At 43.1% G+C, this 18,622-nt stretch overlaps 1 protein-coding gene and 1 long non-coding RNA gene across 3 annotated transcripts in view; one reads left to right on the top strand and one right to left on the bottom strand.

Moving 5' to 3' along the window:
* LOC310865944 overlaps positions 1 to 18,622 on the top strand; it is a 197,185-nt gene that overhangs the window by 10,196 nt on the left and 168,367 nt on the right. The gene's annotated exons all lie outside the window — the stretch shown is intronic.
* The window catches only part of cep170aa (centrosomal protein 170Aa), an 84,111-nt gene that overhangs the window by 64,041 nt on the left and 1,448 nt on the right, over positions 1 to 18,622 (bottom strand). For both annotated transcript variants that reach the window (XM_083775144.1, XM_083775145.1), the window contains exons 2-3: positions 4,891 to 4,939; positions 4,523 to 4,659 (exon numbers count right to left, since the gene is read on the bottom strand). In XM_083775144.1, coding sequence (XP_083631270.1) covers positions 4,523 to 4,627 — 105 coding nt within the window. In that variant the 5' untranslated portion in view covers positions 4,628 to 4,659; positions 4,891 to 4,939. The remainder of the gene's footprint in view (positions 1 to 4,522; positions 4,660 to 4,890; positions 4,940 to 18,622) is intronic.

The following is an 18,622-nucleotide window of genomic DNA, read 5'->3' as shown; positions in this document are numbered from 1 at the left end:
ACCCCTCCCCCTTTATCATACAACTACAGCTGTGGGTGCGGCTTCAGTTCACCACCCATCACCACGCACCAGGAAAACCAGGCATACTGGTTTGCCTTTGCCTGGCATACTGTACACTTTTTGGAAAAAAGTTCTTCCTCCTTATATTACATTAATACCTGATGATCATGTTTTAGGGTGGAAAGAAATCGTGGCACTCCATCTTGAAGCATTATGTTATACTTTTAGCTATTGACAATTAGCACGTCAACCCTAACTGGGTCAAGGAGTTAGAATGTTCTCCTTGTGGTCATGTTGGTTACCTCGCATATCAAAAGACATGTTCTGGACCAAACACACTATGACACAAACACACTAGACCTGAGGATAATTCTACAAATGTCTCCGCTTTTAATGGGTTAAAGCTGGCGCTGAATTACATGTATGGCTGCCCAATGCCCTGCACTGCTCCTAAAGCAATCCATAGACTGGCTATAAAGACCATAGAAGTTTCAACGTTGAGATTTGAGAACCAACAGCAAGCATGTCTAAAACACCATGGCCAGTATATTCAATAAGAAGCACTACTGTACATACTGCAATGCCTTTTTGTTGCTCCAGGGCCACTCAAATGCCAGGTAGGGCTAAAGTAACCCCCGGGAACAAACAATAGAGCTATGATAGTGCATTTTGTAGAGAAATTGTTCTAAAACAATTCAGTAACCACAACATTTACCATACAGTACGCTGAGTACGGCCTAGTTAGTGGAAAAGTAGCTGAGAAGAATGGACTGAATTGCATATTTTAAAAGGGGTGACTTGTTTTGAAATGAGGAATTATTGCACACTTCATAGTGCAAAATCGGAGTGATGGATCACGTAAGGATATGTACGTGCAAGCTGGCCATAGTTTTTTATCTCTTTCCTCAGCAGTTTTGAGCCACAGACAAACAGTTAACCCATTCTGACCTGAGATCAGATTCATACGAGGTTTTCCACTGGACACACACTGGTCTGATTAACCCATTCTGACCTGAGATCAGATTCTAAAAATGTCAGTCGTTCTTCGATTTTTCAAAAATAGCAGACCTACAAGCTCGTATCGCGCCACTCGGTGGCGCGATATGAGCTTGTAGATCTGCTATTTTTCAATAGCTAAAGCATAACATGATGCCAACACCAAAATGGGTTCCCGTTCAGAATGGGTTAATCGAACTAAACAATTTAATCAATGATAATATATATATATATATATATATATATATATATATATATTAGATTTTTAACAAAATAATTGCAAAAATAGAGGATCTACAAGCTTTTGTAATTGATAGTTGCTACAGTATACCCTAATACAGATTAATTCGATAATGCAATTCTATGATCACAATGTCTCAATGTGGTCGCCATGCACTGAACGGCTCAGGTCTATTTCCTGTGTCTACTACTCACTGTCAATGAATTAGAAAATGCTGAAATAATTCAAATGAAAACACTGAAGGACCCAAAATTAATGTCCAGTGTTTTTATTTGATGAATGAAATCCCCGGGCCGCAATCATGATGTAACAAACCATATGACATCATCGGAGAACTACAAAGACCAGGAGGCCTTGCACCGAGCACACCAGTATGTAGTAGACATCCTTTTGCTCCACAAATGCCCCAAATGTTCGATTCATACTGAGCATATTAGGCCGTACGCTAAATGTATTCGTGGTGTCATGGCCGATCTACAAGCTCACAATGCGTTGAATAGTGGCTTTGTGTGTATGTGTCTGTGTGTTTGTTGCATTTGGAAACCCCATGGAACACGCAGCACATAGCTGTGAGCCATGTGATGAGACCATGCCCCGATTTATTAACTGTCACATGAGTGACACTCTCCAGCTAGACAAAGAGTCTGTGCTACTGTAGCATGAGCAGTGAGCACGCACGCACGCACGCACGCACGCACACACACACGCACGCACGCACACACGCACACACGCGCGCTAGGGCATTCACTTCTAGTCATTTTTACTAGTTGACTAGTTGCCTAGTTTACTAGTCGACTAGTTGTTTAACTACCTATTATGTAAAAAAATATATATATTTATATATATATATATATATATATATATATATATATATATATGTGTATATATATATATATATGTGTATATATATATATTATTATTATTATTTATTTTTTAAATATTTGTACATTTAAAAACACATTGGTTGTGTACATTGGTGACTATAACTATAATCTACCTGATCTTGAGACCTACAAAATTGGGAAAGAAATAAAAAAAGATTATTATTATTTTTATCAACTACCAACTAGTACCAACAAGACTAGTTGCTTAATGCCCTAGTGCGCGCACACACACACACACACACACACACACACACACACACACACACACACACACACACACACACACACACACACACACACACACACACACACACACACACACACACACACACACAGCCCATTAGAGAAGGTGTTGGTAAAGTAATAACAGGACCTGGAACCAAACTATTCCTAATTGTCCTGTCCTTTGAAGCCCACGCTGATCTGTTAATGTTATAAAGTACGTTTAGTGATTCAATGTAGGAGAGTGAGAGAAATGTGATTTAGCTTTGAGTTTGCTGATGAACTAATTATGTAAAAATCAGCAGCGTCTAACAACTTAACGAGATTATAACATCAAATACAGTACGGTCGCTGTGTAGTGTGTACGTGTGCTCATCAGTGGTGGAAAAAGTACTACGCATGTTTTACTCAGTACTGCAATGTAGAACTACCCCGTTACAAGTAAATGTACAGAATTCAAAAACGTACTTGAGAAAAAGTACAAAAGTATAGGCATCAAAATGTACTTAAAGAGGGCACACTCAGATCTGCTCTCTGCTGCTGGCTTTGGTACACAGTACACCTAGCGAGTGACAGTAGTATTATATTATATAGTAGTAGCATAATCACATTTCAAAATGTAAAATACGAGTCGTGAAGCGAAAAACAAAAACATAAGGAGCGCTTGGTTTGTTATATGGACAAGGAGGCAGTGTTTGGTGAAAATAATAGCTCAATGCATCATGTCCCATGGGACAGCTGAATTATGTCAACGTACAAGTGCCAATGTTAAGGGCTCTACACATTATGTGGAAAGATATAAACAAGCACACCCGTGGCTCTACAGTACATAATCCAGACATGCGGAAAACAGTTTACTGTATGCCTGTTATAAATAAAATAATAAAATAAAACTATTTACAATGTCTAACGCTCTACATGGTGATATTATCTATTGTCTTCGACTGAAATGCTAGTGTTCTGAACGTCTTCTGTACGATAATATAAAACAGGCACTTGGCAAGCAATAGAACACACTTAATCTGTGGTAGATTGCATGTATTGACAGAAAGTACCAGCCCCAGCCCCTACAAACTGTTCTGAGAAGATCTGGTATCTGGCCCACTTTCTATAAATAGTACTATATCTGAGGCATGCACGCACGCACGCACGCACGCACGCACACTCACACACACAAACACACACAAACACGCACACACAAACAATCTCAAAGTCATCCACACGCACGCACTCTAAACACACACACACACACACACACACACACACACACACACACACACACACACACACACACACACACACACACACACACACACACACACACACACACACACACACACACACACACACACACACACACACACACACACACACACACACACACACGTATGTTGTAATTGCAATAGCATCAAGTTGCTGCAGTACCAGAGTGTACAGTTAAAGTACCCTCCATCCAAGACCCTGACCTAGTCAATCACCTTAGCTTACAGACCCAGCTGTGGGGTCTTCACCTTGCTTATCTCACACAAGCATATCCTGGTGTATTGGTGTAACACTTGTGCATATCCTGCATAATTAAGCAACTATCTCAATTCTAGTATGAGAGCATATTTCAGTGAGTTACTGTTGGCTTTCAGCATGTCAGTGATATCTGTCTGCTTATACAAAAAGAAGAGATTCCTTTTTTCCTTCTTTCGTATGTGTATTTTCAGCATGAAAGAACATTGGTTCTTTCGGAAAAGTAATTGACTCAATGTGAGAAATCGAGAAATGACTGTCATGACATGTGACAATTTGACATGCCATCATTGAGGGGGCCTTAGCATCTAGTCTGTTTGTGTAGTATACATTACATTATGTGTATGAATGCGTGTATGTATATATGTAAATACCAGCTCAGTGGCCTTGTGGTTAGAGTGTCCGCACTGAGACTGGGAGGTCGGGGTTCAATCCCCGGCCGGGTCATACCAAAGACTCTAAAAATGGGACCCAGTGCCTTCCTGCTTGACACTCAGCATCAAGGGTTGGATTGGGGGGTAAGCCCCTGCGACATACTAGCGTCATGTCCAGGGGGTGTACTTGTACATCAAGCTGCCTCACACTACAGAAACAGGAGATAGGCTCCTGCCCTATGGGCCTCATGGCTCGGCAAGGCTACTATAATGTAAATGCATCTCACCTGCAGCATGAGTTCGCAGTCGTCACGTCCGACGAAGATCATTTCTCGGGGGAGGCGGTGGCGAGTCCCCCCGCTGTTCACCAGAAACCAGGAGGTCACACTCATATCTGCTTTCTGCTGCTGGCTTTGGTACACACCTATAGCGAATGACATGTAGCATATTAATCACATTTAAAAATTTGAAACACGTGAAGCAAAAACAACATCATAAAAGGAGTGCTTGGTTTGTCATATGGACAGGTGGGCAGTGTTTGGTGAAAATAATACAGTATAACTGAATACATTAAGGCTTTTACACATTTATGTGGAAAGACGAAACAAGCACACCCCAAGTGGTTATGAAATATTAGATGTGGTCTAGTACACACCTCTAGTCCAGGACGCTCACTGCTGACGGCACGTCACGTTTAGGCCATCCTGAGAGGAGAGGAGACAAGAAAGAGGAGATTGTTGTTGTTTCATTTGTTGTCAGGGAAGGAAACAAGGAGCTGAAACTGAACGCAAGATCACATATTGATGTAAAGATAATGTTAACACGAGAAACAAAAAAAGAGAGCAAACAATAAAAACAATGATGGACAAAAAGGACAAAACAGGAGCCGCAGAGACAATAATTTGAGGTTGGATTAAGATTTTTATAATCCAAACATTTTGGGTCTTGCCTGAGTTTCCTCATTTGTTTTTGTCTCGCTGGCAGAGAGAATGAGTGAGGGGTCTGTCTTGCAGCGTGATGTCTGACGGACTGTTTAAGCCTGGGAAATTATGCTATTAAAGCTAGCTGGCTATCTACATCCTCTCATTCTCTCTCTACAGTGTAACGCTTTCTCGCTCTCTCTCACCCTGATCATTGCCAGATGCCGGAGGAGGAAGTGATGTAGGAATGTTGGCTGAAGTCCCTTATAGCAGGACGTTTGTTTTCCCTCCCTCCTCCGTCCTATCCCCTCTCTCTCTCTCTCTCTCTCTCTCTCTTCTCCTTCAGACGAGCTGGAGAAAGGAGGTCAAACTACTGCTATACTCCAACTCTCTGACTAACCGCCCAGAGCCAAGAGAACAACCTTAAACAAAAGCGAATAACTGGCGCTCGTACTGGCTGTATAAATGAATAATTAACCGTCAGAACAGCTGGTTGGCTGAGTGACTGACTAACTGTTTGGCTGGCAGAAACGGCTGACTGGTGGCGAGTCTGGCGACTGACTTGCAATCTGACTGAATGACATCTGGCTGTATATTTGGTATACTGACTACTTGCTGACTGACTGCCTGTCTGGTTGTAATATGTCCGATGTGAAATCTGACTGCCATTTGGCCATTTCAACACACTCCATGTGATGATGAATGCTACTGTGAACTGGTGCTTGCAGACTGAAAAACGACGGAAAAACGCTGAAAAACAATCTGAAGAACGCAGCAGTGTGCACTGTGCAGACACCTTTAGTGGACCGCATTCTCCAAATGTATACCATATCAGCGCCGCATTCTCACGATTTAAAAAAAATAGCAGACCTACAAGCTCGTAGCGCACCACTCGGTGGCGCGCTATGAGCTTGTAGATCTGCTATTTAAATAATTCCTTATTTCAATATTTCAGATTTGACACGGCAAGCAACAGGAGCTGTCAGAGGTATTATAAAGTGCCACGTCAGACCCATCAGACGGCAGAATTAACGATTATTGAGCTAAATCCTTGCACCCCTGCCCTCTTAAGTACTACAGAAAGCCCACATCAATAATCCTTGGGGTAAAGTTATAATCAGCTACACGTGCACACCTCTCACTGTAGTCAGTTTGAAGCTATCACAAATGTATACCCGGCCAGCCATTCCTTATGGAAATAGTTTGATGTCTGTATTTTACAAATGACAAGCAAGGTGAACTAGACTAGAGTAAATGTGGAAACTCCCATTGTCCCACTATTTGAATGTTAAGTCTGTGGGGGGCTAGGCTACAGTGAGAGTAGGCCTAGTCTATACCGCATTGTTTAGCAGAGCTAACCTACACAGAAATACTGGAGCATAGTACCCATTACACTATAATTACTTGTGGCGTGCCCTCCCCTCTGTAACCAAGGCATTAGAAGGCTAGCTGGCTCATTAACCGCTGTATACCCACCACAGAATGCAAAGTTAAGGAGAATGTGGTCAAGGGGGCTGGCAATGCTTCATACCAGTCTGTGTGCATGTCACTAAAACCCTCTCACTATCACACATCAAAAACATTTCACACAGCTGGGGCACAGAGACAGAGTTGAGGAGAGTCCATACTTGCGTTGCTATCAATATACAATGCTGATTAGTACGACAAACACGTTTCCATATCAAGTTAGCATGATTTATTGTTTATTTGAAATTTCTTTATGGGATAAGCCTCTTGATATGCATTAATCTAGTTTTCGAGGGGGTCCTGAAATGTGGGTGTTAGACATTTTTCATCACATTTTCGCAACTGCTTGCAACTTACAAGAGTGCAGACATGAATGCTGCACAGCAGCGTGTTTTTATTGGTCTCCTACAGTGGGTGGGATGCAAAGTAGACCAGATCAAAAGAGACATGAGGCAGACAGACATTAGCCAGGCCTACTTTCCATGTTGTAACACAGTGCAGTTGCAACAAAACGCAATGTAGAAATGCAATTATGTATATCATGAACTTTGTGTAATGTCGTAGAACAAAACATACAGTATATAGATCCAACATCTAGCTTGTGGTTTGCTAGACAAGTAATTACTTAACAACAAAAAACAAACGCAGATAGCACAGAGAAATGTCATATGATTTCCCCTTGCAGGGTCAAGTCAGTCAGCCAGGTATCTTGTAAAAAAAAAAAGAATCGTGACCAAAGACACTGAACCCTGACCTGTTCACTCATGGTAAGTCATACTAGATAATCAGCTATCAAGAGCGGCTGTGTGGCTCAGGGGGTAGAGCAGGTCGTCCAATGATCTCTGGGTCGGCGGTTCGAATCCCGGCTCCTCCTCCTGTCCACATGTCGAAGTGTCCTTGGGCAAGACACTGAACCCTACATTGCCTCCAATGAGTTGGTCGGTGAGCTTGCCAGTTGACTGTTCGCCACTTCACCTCCCAATGTATGAATGAATGAGCCATTGGAGAGCGCTTGGAAAAGCGCTATAAGAATGCTATTCATTATTATTATAAGAAGCCAAAAGCATGGCAATCTGATGCCCATAAGATTTTGATGTATAACCCATTTAGACCTGACGTTGAAATAAAAAAAACGTTCGCTCTGAAAGAATATATATTTCAAAGATCTGTGCCGCATTTTTACGATTTTTCAAAAATAGCAGACCTACAAGCTTCCATCCATAGGACCTCTAATTGTCTAATATACAGATTTTGATGATCGCAAGAACAAAACATGGTCCCTTTTGTGTTTGTTTGTACTTCATCTACCGAGCCTCCACAGCGACTGCATCCCACTGGGGTTAAGCCGTTCCAGAGCCTCCCCCCCCCCCCACGAGGCTGTGAAATATCTTGCCCCTAGGCCCCCCCTACACATAGAGCTGCCCAGTCAATGGGTATTTGTCAATCTGTAATAATGTGTGCAATTGTAGATTTTGGCCTAAGGGTGGCACTAAACGAAGTCCACACCCACAACACCAGAGGGAGTGCAACAAACCATGTACAACCCAGATTCGGCACAAACAAGGGACTAAATTCTTTTCGCTCCTATGCCACCAAAATGTGGAACGCCCTACCAACAGTCATTAAGACATGTGAATCCCTTGACTCCTTCAAAACCGCTCTCAAAGGGCACCTACGGATGGCTGCAATTCGAAACTGGCCTCTGTAAAATCTGAATCCCCCCCACCCCCCCACCCCATTTTCCCTCACTGTATATTGTATCTTTTCCCTTTTTTGCTTCCCATTATGATGAATTACTGTTCTGTTCTTTAGCTACATAGAAATGTCTATTTGTATGTCTCTAAATGTTTGTATGTCTTTAAATGTTTTGATGAATTGAACAATGTGGACCCTGTTGTAAACAAGTGTAATGCTTAATTGGGTCGTCCACTCACAGTTGACAGTCTTTGTATTGAGTTTGTGCTTAAAATGTACTGTAAATTCTACAAACTGTTAATAAATATTTCAATCAATCAATCAAGAACTAGAGGAGCCTCATCCCCAAATTCCCCAATCAGTAGGATTCATACTCCCGCAAGACAGAATCCAATCAGTAGTCTTCAAGACATTCCGTTTGTCATTAACAGAAAGACCATCCTTAAGAGTCTCACTCCCAGCGGGGGTTAAAAACGGGGCTAAAACTTTGCTTAATATTTTTTCTCAAAAGGAGAATACAAAACATGGCTAAGTACTCCAACAACAACAACAACGACAGCAGTAGTTTTGTCTCAACTCCACTCCGGGAGGCAGCATCCTGGCCAAGGGGTGAAGGGACTAATAATGACTTCATAGTTTGGCAGGAATTCACACAATCCCAAGACCTACACATTCTCTCTCACTCACTCACTCACTCACTCACTCGCTCGCACGCACACACGCACACGCAGCACACACACACACACACACACACACACACACACACACACACACACACACACACACACACACACACACACCCACCCCCCCCCCCCCCCCCCCAGTGAAAGAGTGGGATTATTCTAAAATGACTGTGGATGCTTTGTATGGAGGAGATGGCCTGAGAGAGACGTGTGGTGGCCGTTTCCTGTGGTGGACAAAGCGCGCTCATCTTTGAATCCACAGGAAATTTGACAGTGACGGTTAATTTGCTGACTGCCTGAATCTAATGGGAAGCCACGTGTATGGTGTACGCTACAGTGGAACCACTGAAATGCTCCAAAGAGCCGTTGGGAGAATTCCTGAAAGAATATTACATTTATTAGCGGAGCCGGATATACAGTACTGTATGTCGAAGTCATCGACAAAATCATGGATTTCATCAGAATCACAGCTGTGCTGATATAAAATATAACAGTGCGGCCTCTCGTTGAGATATTATTGCTTAACCACACCACTTTGTTGCGTACACGTCGAATAGTGAAAAATCGCCCAATGCAATTAATCCAATAAATGTTCGCCTACTTTTGCTGAAAGCTTGCCAATTTTCCAAAAATAGTATGCCTATCATTCATGACATGCCCAAAATGGGGGCACTCTTATCATTACAATGATAGATTCATGAAACACTGACTGACGCAGAAGAACAGATTCTGGGAAAATCAACTCGGTTACAAACAAGTGTAATCCTAAAATAACAAGTAGCATTTTAAAGTTGCATTACAGTCAGTGTTGGGAAATGCTGCGCTCAAGCAGGCCTGTGTGAAGTGATTAGACTGATCCACGTTGACTAATCCTGTGTATAGCTAAAGGACAATGTTTCCATTCTCCGTTGAAATGTGATGTTCGGTGTAAGCACAGTTCACTTTAACAACTTAACAATCTCTTCCCTCCACTGCCATGAGCCAGCCAATCACCGGACATCCTCACGGGAAGTGACGAGATTTAAAGCGGGTTCATTCATTCGTTGATGCAGTAGGCTGTGTCTAATGCGCTCGCCTGCTGGGTCATATAGCTATCCTGCCGCCAACGTGTGTGTGTGTGTGTGTGTGTGTATGTGTGTGTGTGTGTGTGTGTGTGTGTGTGATGACGGAGGAGGGGTTTCCAGATGATGCAACAGCTGGGTAACTGTCCACTCTGAGTCTGTCCATCTCTCTCTCTCTCTCTCTCTCTAAACTCCATAATGGTCGACGTCACAGTTATGCTCCTGGATAGCTGACTCACACCAACTCACAGCACTCAAACAGCAGCTGTGTGTAGCATAGTCATACAGTATGTGTACACACACACACACACACACACACACACACACACACACACACACACACACACACTGTGACACACACACACGCGCAATGCATAGACCGAAAAAATCACACCCGTGTGAAGTGAGGGGCGCTAATATATTAAAGTTCGATAATGTTGATAATGGTGATGTAAAACAAACGGTGACAAAACAAACTTAAATTATCTTCATTGTTAATGGCATTTAATGTTTGTGTTAGGGACAAGATGACGTACAGTTTTCCCTTCATTGTCAATGGCGTTTTTTTAAAACAAACATTGAACTAAAGACAAACATTAAAACTCCTTCATTGTCAATGGCGTTTTTAAAACAAACATTGAACTAAAGTTCCAGAACCACAGGACCACAGCCAGGGTGCCGGCCCGGTTCTGGCGAGCCGCCACCACGTCCGAAACGGTAGAGAAATGACAGAGTTACCATGTGGGGGTCTCGGGGGGTCCCCGGGGAGTCCCTGGGGGGGTCCCCGGGAGTCCCTGGGGGGGTCCCCGGGGAGTCCCTGGGGGTGTCCCCCGGAGCCTACAGACCCCCAGGGCGGCTCGCCGGAATGCCGGGCCGATTCCGGCGAGCCGCCCCACGTCCAAAACGGTAGAGAAATGACAGTGCTCATACCCACCCAGCCAGGCACCAAGCCAGGCAGGCAGCCAGCCAGCCACACACATAGCTCCGTAAGGGAGTGGTTGCACCACTCAAAAATGACATGCTTTGGCTGTGTGCCTCTTATCTACTTGGCCTGTAAACTGAGCATGGAGTCAGTCAGACTCAGAGAAAACACTGAGACCAATGCAGCTATGAGAGAAATAATTAGACAATTGCTTGAACAAAAAGAACAGATGTCCCACAAAAAAAAAGATGGTTAACCATTAACCAGTAGTCTATTTCCAAATGGTCTTCAAAGTCAATTAGAAAGCTCTTTGTAATGATAAATAAGAGATCGATTAAATAACTGAACAATGTGTACTGTTCAGTTGAAGGCCAGTTATTTTCTGCAAATGATGCGGTCGGTGATTTGAGAACATAAGGGGGCACTAGGCCCTGGGGGGCTAGACAGAATGAAAATGGTAACAGAAAAAAATGGCAACCTCCGAACAGACAGGCAGACGTACTAGCCTCATACACAGACAAAGGTTTGTCTCTATAGTCCCCAGTGAGTCTATACTGTAACTGTATATTATACAGTCTATTACTTGTTAAACATCCTGACAATAGACAACAGATCCTGCTGCACTTGTACCAAGAAGAATATCAACTCTGTTGCTTATACTGGCTGAATCTTGTCCTTCATTGACCAGGGTGTTAATCTTGCTCTAGAATCTCCTATGTGTAATCGAGTGCTCAACTGTGCCATCTTTCTTAGCGTCTACAATTTCTGGATTATCGTGGTTTTGGGAGGCTAGAGGCGTACATGGAAAATGTCGTGTCTTTTGCTATAACGGTGTGCCTCACTGCCCTCCATAAATAGGTGGCGTGTGTGTGCAATGTGCATGTGTGCATATTCATCATACGAGGCAGATATAACCTATATTTTCAATGCCACATGTATGCGAAAAGACTACATCCGTGCCCTCATCTCACCTTGGATTACAACTACAGTATAAGGGTTTAATAATATAGGTGGATAATTCCATTTTGTGGTTTTCCTGATCCCTAAAAAAACGGTGCTAGAGTTCCATTACATAGAATGTTATTCTACGACTGCATGATTGTCTCCACCAGGCCGAAGGCATGGGGAGAGAGTATGTTTTGCACTCCGTCCGTGTGTTCGTCCGTCCGTTATCAGATAATCTCCGGCACCGTTAGCCCGATCCATGCCAAACTGTGCACACACACTCCCTGGATGCCAACGATGAACCTCTGCCCCAAATATTCCTCAACGGCCTGTTATAGCGCCACCATCAGGCCGATTTAGGCAAAACACATTTATGTAGATTACTCGTACACATTTAATCCATACATCTCACAATTCGGTATACACTATCTCCATAGTCATGTGATCAACACGGATCTGCACCATTTCCATCTTCCATCCTGATTGGCTAAGATTGGCTTCCAAAGCTCACATGATTGGTCCGCTTCGAACAAAATGTCACAAATCACAAACACAGTGTACAATTTCCGTGAAATTATACACACATACACATTTCCACTAGGCCGAGGACGACATGCCAATATTTTTTTCCAAATCAGCCTCACGGGGCGCTATAACAGGGCAATTCCTGTTTTTATTTATTTTAGAGGCCATGGAAAAACATTTTCCCTGCATCCCTCCACATCTGCCAGTTATAGCGCCAGCTGCGCCACCATGACGCCGATTTCTGCAAAACACATTGTTTATATTAGTCGCACAGATTTCATCCAAATCTCACGCAAATCGGTACACATGATCTCTGTAGTCATGTGATCAAGACGAGTCTGTTGGTTCTCTCATATTCTACACTGATTGGCTAAGATTGCCTTCCAAAGCTTTCAGGAGTGGCCCGTTTTGTACAAAATGCTGCACATGTCCTGCTCATCCAGACTTCTATCCTCAGAGATACTATTAGAGTGATCTGGCTCTGCATTTCCTCAACAAAATGAAGAATATTGTTGCGAAAAACTAATGAAAAAAAAAAACAATTTATATTACTACTAAGCATTTTGCCAAACATCACACACACCCCTATCCTCCTGGTGGAGACCTGTGCCCAGAAGGGCACTTTTTCTAGTTCAGATTGTTCTATCAGTCACCTTCGAGAAAGACAATGTCCAGTCATCATGCAAACTCTAAAAGCCAATACAGTAGTTTATAGTTCTTGCAACTGGGGGGAATAATAGATTAAGACCTGAAATGGCAGAAGCAAATTAGTAGAAGCATTGCTTTGTTTGCAAACCACGCACACGCGCACACACACACACACACACACACACACACACACACACACACACACACACACACACACACACACACACACACACACACACACACACACACACACACACACACACACACACACACACACACACACACACACACACACACACACACACACACACACACACACCATGTGGCAATCTCATGTCACACATGCAGTTTTGCTGAAGACCTCTTCAATAGCCTCCTCTGTCACCTTTGACATGAATGTACCAGTACTCTGCCTATCTGAGGACCTCAGTCGGTTCTCTGTTGTGCTTTTTTTTGTACTATATATCACAAAAACAATCTGTGTAGCTGGAAAATATCCCTGAAGAGTTTCTAATACCTGATAAATAATGAATCAAGATCCTCTTAGCAACAAGTAAGAAAGCGATCACACAACGCTGGTACCAACAGGACCCACCAACGAAAGAACATTGGATGGACATTACTGAGGAACTGTATGTTATGGAAAAACTAACATTCATACTTAAGACTACAAGATAAGTTCTATAAAAAGTGGGAAAAGTGGGATCTCTTCTTTCAGCCTAGCGAGAATGTACGTATGAGTCAGAGTAATCTAGTAAGAGCGTAATGACACTCCCGTTGACTCTCATTGTAACAATGGAATGCGGAAGTGCTCATTCTATCTCAATGGAATAGTTCCAGCCATAGGAGCAATGTTTGGAACTATAGCCCATAGGTACCCGCTTTGCGGCGAGATCAAAGCGTGTCGCCACTCTCTTACTACATTACTCTGGTATGAGTATTTCAATTAATGTATCCTGTAATATGAAAAATGCAGCCTTTTTTTTGTTGTCTTTTCATCAATAAAAATTAAGTGAAAAAAAGAGTCAGCTTCTAGTTCATTTAATTTATGCAACAATGTATCTCTCTAATGTCACAATTTCACCTTGTTCATCATCTAAAAAGAATTACTCTGAAAATGCAAAAGAGAGGTCAGCATTTTTTTTTATGAGTCAGGGCCCTTGGGTCTGTCTCTGGGAGGGACCCAAACGACTATAGTCCAAAAAGAGCCTCATTTATAATGACAGCATCACAGCTCATAACAGCAAACCATAAATCAAATATGGCCTCATTATCCCACACACAAAAGTGTGCGGAAAATATGTGTGCGCCCATGTGTGCATATTATGGACAGTCCATATCTCCACTAGTCCTGATCCACTTGTTCAGACTGCCAGAGTGCCAGTGCAGCCGGTGTGTGTGTGTGTGTGTGTGTGTGTGTGTGTGTGTGTGCGTGCGCGTGCATGTGTGTGCACGTGCGTGCGTGCAAACTAACACACACTAGAACGCTACATTGAGGGAAAAGCTGTCTTGTGCAGCAGAATATACCATATGGCACTGAAAGGCAGCCACACGTGCATCACATGAGCAGTCGGACAGAAGAACAAACAAACACCTCCATTTATACAGCATCCATCCTGCCTGATTGATGATTGAACACACCCTGGCACAACACTGGCCTTAAGACACACACCCCCGCACTGACCCCCAGGCAGCACATGTTCAGTGACCCCAATACAACCCATGGCCCAGAGACCTACATTGTGGAAATTAACTATTCATGAGGCTTATACGAGTGTTTAGGATGTTTTCGAGCCATAACAGAATGGCATTTAATATAGATAGATAATATCTATCTATAAATGCACCGAGTCTCTGTGCGTACGTCTTGAGATTGAGAACCCAATTTGACACGCGTGTTCCACACTCCTCCCACAGGGAGTGCAGTGCCCGGTGTCGAGTCGGTCGGACCTGCAGTTGTCCAGAACCGCCACAAAGGGCCTCTGCCCAGGGTCCATATATGGAGCTGGCCTGTTCTGACATGACAAATATGTTCTGAACTTCTGACACCGTATTTGCATGCCTGACAAAGAACATAATACATGTTATGTACATTTTATTTACATAATAACTGGGTGGGTCATGCATTTCCAACTTGCATTGTTATATATTATAAGACATTATTACTTTTTTCCCTTTTCTTGCTTTTCCTTTCCTTTCTTTTTTTTTTTTCCTACATTTTTATCCCACGATTTTGTAACCCAGTTTTTCTTTTCACCCAGTGCCAATTATCTAATGTAATCCTGGGCGCTACACTTCCTCTGCCAACCTGGGGGGGCAGCGGACTGACCTCATGCCTCCTTCTATGCATGAGGAGTCCAAGCTGCTTCTTTTCACCTGACAGAGGGGAATTTCCCCGGCCGGACGTAGCGCGTGGAAGGGACACGTTATTCCAACCAGTTCCTTTCCCCTCCATCAGGCACCCCGGCTGGCCAGGGGGAGGTAGTTTTAGAGACCAGGATTACGGCATGTTTTTGTGAGGGTATCTACCCTAGGGGACACGGGGAGAACATGCAAACTCCACACAGAAAGGCCCTATCGCCAACCCCCGCCTCGCCTCGGGTATGGGCACTGATGACGCGGAGGAGAGAACACGCCGCCAGTGCCCACAGCGTCCCCAGCAATATTTCATAATTGTTGGACATGTCACATGAACATTTGTTCGTTAGTGTATTATAATTGGCATAGTTGTAATACATTATAATAATGTTATAATCTTACATTAAAACAATGTGAAATGGGTGGGATATATTCCTCAGCGTAGTAGGAAAGTCTGAAATATTTCACGTAAATTGCACGCTGCGTTCATGATTTGAGGCTTTTTGTTTCAAAAGGGCCAATCCTGCAATCTTTGAAAGCCAATGTTAACCAATTGGGATGGAATATGAAATATCGGACAGATCCATCTTGAACACATGACTATAGAGATAGTGTGTAACGATTTGCGGGATTTTTTATTATCTTTATTTTTTAATATTACGGTATTTGAATTTTCAGCATTTAAATCTGTTGCCCAGTCAAAAAAACAAACTGCTGTTGCTATGGAGGATGAAAGGTGAAACCTTTACAGTACACAGACAGCAACAACAGATTTCTGAAACATCATGCTATGCACAGTTGCACACTACTGTATGTCTGGTACCCCCCATTGTAACTCTCAGAAAAGGTGACGGTTGGTTGTTTTGTTTGTACAGTATGTTTGTGTATAGTTTCATGTTACAAAGTGGACCACAATGGAAACAAGCAAAGGCTTTGTTGTGTCTAAGTCAATTTTAAATGATGTCATTTTCTGTAATTTTCTTAAACCGTCAATAAAGTATTCTATCTATCTATCTAGTATCTATCTACGGATTGAATCCTCAGATAAACTTCAAGATACTGTAAGTGGCAAATCATTATCCTCTGGAGTCGCCACTCGCCAATACCACCTATGGCCATATTTTGTATTTTAAAACAAAATAGCAGAAACCAGAGGGTGGAGTGGATTTATAATCACAGGGACACGTTGTGCTGATAACAAAGTCAATTAAGCAGCAATACATGAGAGAAATGCCACATTAAATCTCAGACAGAATATAGTGTTTTGTATCATTTGGCCTCTAGTCCAAGTTCCAACTCTATTTGGAACACACAGCCCTTTCAATACAAGTCTCTACTAAGCACATTTCAAAGTGTTGGATGAAAGCGTGCTCCAGGGCAACCTCCTTTACAGGCACCTGATTGGCTCCTCTGATTAATGACTCGCATCTCTTAATGGCCCCCTTAACCACAACCCGGTGTCCCTATTTTGGGCATGTAACTTTTCCCCCTCAATGTACTATTTAAGTTCTTTCAAAAATAGTGAAAATAGCAAGCAGGTCTACATGACCTTGTAGATTGGATGTTCTCGCCACGCGACACAATTTTAGGGCAAAGTATAAAATAGCCTGGGCTTCAGCGGTTAACAGTGATGTTAGTGTTGTTGTGGCCAACCTCGTCAGGTGCTTCAAAGCTGCCCACAGCAATGGCCTCAGTCAGATAAAAATAGTGAAGCTTAGCTTCTCACCCTGGCATTCACGCTGGCACTAGTGGAGGGAAAAACATCAATGCTAGAATAACAGGACAACCAGTCGGGCCCCATGCTGAGAGACAGATGGGAAAGTAAAGTAACCAAATATTAGATCGATATGTGGAGTGGAAACAAACAAGTGGAACAGTGTGCTAACACCCCGAAACAGATGTGAAAGATATTCTAACATCATTTGTTATTCTTCTAAAAACGTTAATATGGGGGAGAAAAGCCAGAGTGGACAGCCAGCCACACCCGCCATGTTCCAAAACAAGGGAGAGGCTACAAAGGATGGTGCCGAAAAACCTCTTGAAGACCTTGTTGCATCAAATTTCACTTCTCTTTCTGTGCTCTCTCCCGCGTGCGTCTCTCTCACTCCGTCTGGAGGTCTTCCCTGCACTCTTCTCTGCCGTTTCTCCCTCACTCACTCTCTCTCGTCCTTGATCTCTGGGTGTCACTCTACCGGTGCATGCACAACCTCATGACCCTTATAATGTTTCTACTCTGGCAGACTACAGCACAGGCGTGAATGCTAAATTTAGACACAAACACCCTGGTACAACACCACCACTTTTGACCTCACACATAGAATAGAATCGAATCGAATAGAATCGAATCGAATCGAATAGTTCCAAATTACATTCCTCTTTGCAACAAACAACCCCCCTGACCACTGAAGTAAAATGAACTCACTTCCTATGCTTCCTACCATACACAATGGCCATGGACTGGCCGGACATCAAAGTCCTGACTCGGAGCACCAACCAGTGCAAAAGAAAATAGGTTGTTGTTGTTATTATTCCCTGCTATACATGCTTGGTTGTTACTGGTCAGAGTCACTTTCCTGAAGTTTATCCCTTTTTTACTGTATATGTGATTAAACTAGTGCACCATGATGTAAAAGCTATTGAGCATGAGTTTTCTCAAGCTTGCAGTAATGACGTTATCATCTGTAACTCAGACGTGTGGGAGTCTGGGAGAGTGTACTGTGTGTGTGTGTGTGCATGCACACTCGCACAGAGACACGTTATGGAGGAATAAAGCTGCTTCTGGGTGTAGGGAAGGCTATAGCCGCAGGACTCCTCCTGATACTGTGCAACTTTGCTTTCCAAGAGCTTCGCAACCGTCCCGTGACACTGACACATGTTTTAAAAAATGCAACTGCCTGTTGCCCTGCCTCTGCCTGTAACTATACCGCCCGTCGCCCCGGCCAGCGGTTACACTGGCAGGAAGGGAAATATGTAGAGAGAGAGACACAGAGCTGAGAGACAGAAGGAAAGAAAGGGAAGAGAAAAGGGGAAAATTGCAAAGCGGGAGAGGATCATATTATCGGCTCTCATTCTATGGCTCAAATCCAAAAACTTTGAATTCTTACAGCTGAGGGAGGGGGAGGAGGGGCCTAGTAGACAACAGTCTGATGATGTGCAGCCTACT

The sequence above is a fragment of the Protomyctophum parallelum genome (genome assembly GCF_964188405.1).
Source record: "Protomyctophum parallelum genome assembly, chromosome: 10".
In the NCBI taxonomy this organism is placed as follows: Eukaryota; Metazoa; Chordata; class Actinopteri; order Myctophiformes; family Myctophidae; genus Protomyctophum; species Protomyctophum parallelum.
The sequence above is the reverse complement of the archived record's forward strand: the minus strand, read 5'-3'. Positions and strand labels throughout refer to the sequence as shown.